The following is a 4,991-nucleotide window of genomic DNA, read 5'->3' as shown; positions in this document are numbered from 1 at the left end:
TGACCCGCACACAGAATATGAAGGATATCAAAAACAAGTTTTACACACACACACACACACACACACACACACATACACACCAGTACGTATAGGGACATTTAAGAGGGTTTATTCTCCAGACAACTCTAATTTCATGTTGCAGAAAAAAGTGTTTAAAAATTGTGTATGGTCTCTTGTTCTTGTTCCAAGTTACCTTCCTCTCCACTGATGTTTGCCTCACAAAAGCCACAAAGCCTTCGAAGAAGACAGTAAAGGCTCATGTCATGCTTGAGCTTTAGTTAGGCTGAAACTTGAAAGTTAAGTTGCACGACATAAATGCAATGTTTAGGTATTATTATTATTTTTATTACTATTATTTTAATTTATGCCTTAGTTTTAGTTTGTACTGTTTACCTTTTTTAAAGTAATGTGAAATTGATTTTTGTATTTTTATTTATTTATTTTATTTTTTTATTGATATATTTGTATTTGCATTTTGAATACAATTTGGCAATTAAATACATTAAATGGGTTTAGTTTTCACGGTTATTAATGTATGCCATTTCAGCAATAAACATTTTAATTTTTCTAAAAAGAAAACAAATTAGTTGTTTATTTTAAGAGATCTATCTTATTATCTCTTGTATATTTAGTATTGCTCTTTAATAAAGAAAAATGACTTATCCGATTACTCGATTAACCGATGGAATAATCTGTAGAATACTCGATTACTAAAATAATCGATAGCTAAGCTCTATTCTGAATGTTACTGCACACTTTCCAATATTCTTTCAGCCTGACCAGTTATAGAAAAACCGAAGTGTGTTTGAGAGACTAGGCTTTGTGCCGGTAGAAGAACCATTTTCACGCAGATTTCTTCCATTGAGGCTTGAGAAACATGATCAAAAGCTCAAATCTTACTAATCGGCATATGCTCATCATCGGACGAAGAAAAATACGTTGGTGCGATGTACAGCGACTGATCATCCCTGGCGTGAATAGCACCAAAGGAATGAATTATTTATATTCTTGTGTTGGAAACATTCATGAAAGAATCTTAACAGTTGCCTCTGCCAGTCAATCATTCCAATAAATGCCTCATTTTCTACATTAAAATGCCCATAATTAAAGCAATCATGGTTGTGCATCAGAAGGCCAGCTGTGAAAATGAAGACTAACAAGCATTTTCAATAAAAAAAAAGAACAAAGCTGCATCTTTTGATCTGCACTAAATTTCACAGCAGGCAGAATTTTTAAATTTAGAATAGCTGAATTTCAGGTACTGCAAGCTATATCAGACTAGCAGAAAATGTGTTTCTCTTTCACAGTTCTGCATGAGCGTGTGAGAGACACCAGCGATGAATGTGATGAAGACACAAGCACAGCTGTCAAACACAAACACCCTGCAGCGACACGTCTGCACGACTGGACTCAGATTCCACAGATGAAACACATGCAGCTGCTTATTTAGGTTACAAACGTTTGCCATAAAAACCACGTTAACACTGAATAAAAATACCACAAAAGAACAAACTGTGATTGATGATGAACGAATGAAGCATCTCTGTCTGTGTGCCCTCACACTTTTACCTTTTATATGAGGCAGTGTGGGTAGTTATATAAAACAAAAATATTACAATATATAACACAAATTATTTTCAAACAATATTAAATTTTATAAATATTAAACATGCAGATGTTATGATTTTATTTTAACTGTCAGACTACATGGAATATTTGTACTTCTGGATGATGACATTACTGAATCAATGAACTGACTTTAGCTGGAATTTTTGGAATTATTGTCTTCTTGCATTATTGACAAACTATTTAAAGCTGCTTAGACACAATCAGTATTGTATAAAGCGCTTTAGAAATAAAGCTGACTTGACTTCTGTCGTCGGACATCTGTTATTTAAAATGAACTAAAATGATGGAATACTAATGAAACGAACAGCGACACAGCAGGTAGTTGGGATGAACCCTTCCCTTTAAACATTCATATAGATTACAAACTAAAACCTTTCACACATTATGCGACAACTGCCACAAATCAGCTCCGGTAACCAGAGACTGGTGTTTTAACGCAGTCATCAGCACAGTCAGTTATCCAGCAGCACCTGCCCGAAACGCGTCGCTCTTCATCCAGCGTCCTCTCGTGATTGTATTGGCATCACTGCATCACTGCCGGCCTGAACAGGTCCATTGGTCACGGGCGCTAGAGTGCACAAAACTACAATCACGAGCACAAACGGGTTCACTGGAGACGAAAGAAACCCGAGCTGCTTTATATGTTCTCTGCATGTTCACCGAAAGCTGACGTGATGTCATAAATGTGCGGACAGAACGGGCACGGGCGTTGGGTTCGTGTGCGCGCGATCCATTACCTGATACTCACCGGATTCGGGAAAAAACGTTACAAATAAGAGAAAATGCGGACAAACGTATTTTTTGTAAACACTGTGTAACGTATGAAGATGCCGTTCGTTACCTCGTCCTGCGGATTCGGTCTCTGGCTTTGCTGCTCTTTGGTGGCCGTCATGGTCCCCGCTTCAGATGTCGCTGAGAGATCCCAAAAATACCCGAAATGGTGATTCTAACGCCGTTTCAGGACCAAAGAACCGCTCCTCCGTTTGCTCTTCGGTGTCCGTGGAGGAGCGCGCAGCGTTTGGGGCATTCCACCGCAGCAGGGCGCGGACAGCTAAAAGCGAGCGTGATCGATTGTTGCGAACGATGTCCTGATTCTGATCTCTGTCGAATTCAAGCTGACTGCAAAGAGAGGATGAACGAGCGGCGGGCGAGAACAGCGCGGACTGATGCTGCGCTCGAGGGGCGGGAGGATTCGCCTTGATGACGCGCGAGCCCGAAACCACAGACAGATCAGACAGACAGACAGACATCAAATAAATCGAGGCGATTCCAGCAGCCGCTTTAAAACATGCTGCCTCGAGCAGTTCCAGCATCATGACTGACATCTGAATGACATCCATCACCTCTGAACTAAAGCAAACGTCCCGACACAGAATTACGACTGTTTCCAGTAAAAGATCACAACTATTTGCTCATCATCAGTGCATCTGTGAATACACATGTGACTCCACAAATGTCACTCTCATTCATTTCAAAAAGCGGTGACGAGGTGAGTTTATATATCTCACACATCTTGTCTTGTTGGAAACTGCTTATTGACATCAATGCTTCTCATATCAAGGCCATATTCACACTGCAGATGAAAGTCATGGCGCTACTGAGCGCTTCTGCAAAGACAGTTTGGTTATTTATATGTATTACAACCAAATGCATTTTTGAAATAATCAGGTAATGTCAGCATGTTTATATAAAACCTGAATTCATGTGTACAGAACCAAAATCAAGAACTAATCAATGACCCCACTTTTGAAGCCATGAAATGTGTGCTGGATAATTGATGCGGTTTACTTCAAAAATCCATAATAGTTTAACATATACAGACCTAAACGAACCATCATCTATGGATGACATTTCTGTGGAACTGCCCACCTGTTTTAAACATATTTGCTTCTAAAGTTAATAAATTGTGCCCAAAATATTGATAAACTTGAATTTTGAGTTTTTATTTATTTAGTTGTATTATTATTATTATTTATTTATTTATTTATTTATTTATTTATTTATTTATTTATTTATTTATTTATTTATTTATTTATTTATTTATTTATTTATTTATTTATTTATTTATTTATTTATTTATTTATTTATTTATTTATTTATTTATGTATTGCTGTTAGAGTAATGGGGTAAACTAAATGACGTTTTATTAACAAGGTTAGGGAGGTGCACAATCAGATAATCAACCAATTCGGCACAGGTGGAACTCGTTTAGATAATCAGCTTAACTGTCTCAGTACATATACAGCCAACTTGCCTCTCCATGACAGTTTTCTGGCATCCCTCCTCCACCCCAGCTCCTCACTATTAATATATTACCATCCCATACTAGGGATTGGGGGAGTTCTCTGGGTTCGGCTATATTCCGAGCTCAGAGCCCTCCCTCAGCACAGCACGCCAAATATGCTTACTATTTGCTCAATCCAATTATATGTAAGTGTGAACTCATGAAAGAAGAAAAAATGGTAATGGTTGAACATGGTGAACAATTTCACTCTAAATAGATACAAAATGTGGGAAAAATTAGGAAAACTGCATTGAAGAACTTTTTTGCATTAGAGAGAAGAAAAAATGTTGATTTTCCAAAAGAAATCCAGATCTTAAAGAACACATTCACATTAGGAACTAACAGGATAACTCACTCATCACAGTATAACTAAGAGTTAAAGTCACAGGAACCTTTAAACCTGTAAATGAACAGAGATGAAGCACACAGGGCAAAAAACAGCATGTGCCACAGAAATTCCCATTAGAATCAGAGATGGAGACAATTGTCCTTTACGGCAGTGAAGTGTGAAAAAAACTGACGCACAGATACAGTGCTAGACATGTTCCAATATACAATAATACGATATATCACGGTAATGAACAGTTGGGGTGTAACGATATACCAATGCCACTGTTCGGTTCATATCACGGTTTTGAAGCCACGGTTGGGTTTGATTCTGTTTGCTGTGGAGGTTAGGGTTCATGGCATGGCACCAGCAATGCTAAAGAACATTAGATTCACTTTTAACTTAATAATAATAATAATAATAACAATAATTGCTCCCTGTTAGTTCATGTTAATTAATGCATTAACAAATAAGACTTTAAAAATTGTTCCTTTGTAAAGCGTTAGCAAAAAAATCTATTGCCTTAAAAAAATTTAAATAAGATCAAATAAAATAGTACTTAAATAATGCAAACAAGTCATATAAAAATGACCTAAGTGCTCTTTGAGGAGAGTAAGGAATCAGAAGGTCACTGATGGATATGCTATTGTAATGCACTGCTAGCTGGTTGTCCCGCATCTTCAATAAACAAGCTACAGGTGGTCCAAAATGCAGCGGCTAGAGTCCTTACCAGGTCAAGAAAATATGATC

The 4,991-nt window shown here is 37.3% G+C and overlaps 1 protein-coding gene across 1 annotated transcript in view; it reads right to left on the bottom strand.

The window, feature by feature from the left end:
- The window catches only part of LOC107660281 (inactive dipeptidyl peptidase 10-like), a 47,599-nt gene extending 44,751 nt beyond the window's left edge, over window positions 1-2,848 (bottom strand). Inside the window, exon 1 of the mRNA XM_016449567.1 lies at window positions 2,471-2,848. Within this exon, the coding sequence (XP_016305053.1) occupies window positions 2,471-2,521 (51 nt within the window). The 5' untranslated portion in view covers window positions 2,522-2,848. The remainder of the gene's footprint in view (window positions 1-2,470) is intronic.
- Between the last annotated feature and the right edge of the window lie 2,143 nt (window positions 2,849-4,991).

The sequence above is a fragment of the Sinocyclocheilus anshuiensis genome, unplaced genomic scaffold (assembly GCF_001515605.1).
Source record: "Sinocyclocheilus anshuiensis isolate Anshui unplaced genomic scaffold, SAMN03320099.WGS_v1.1 scaffold1269, whole genome shotgun sequence".
Taxonomy (NCBI): Eukaryota; Metazoa; Chordata; class Actinopteri; order Cypriniformes; family Cyprinidae; genus Sinocyclocheilus; species Sinocyclocheilus anshuiensis.
This window is presented reverse-complemented; position numbering and strand designations above follow the sequence as displayed.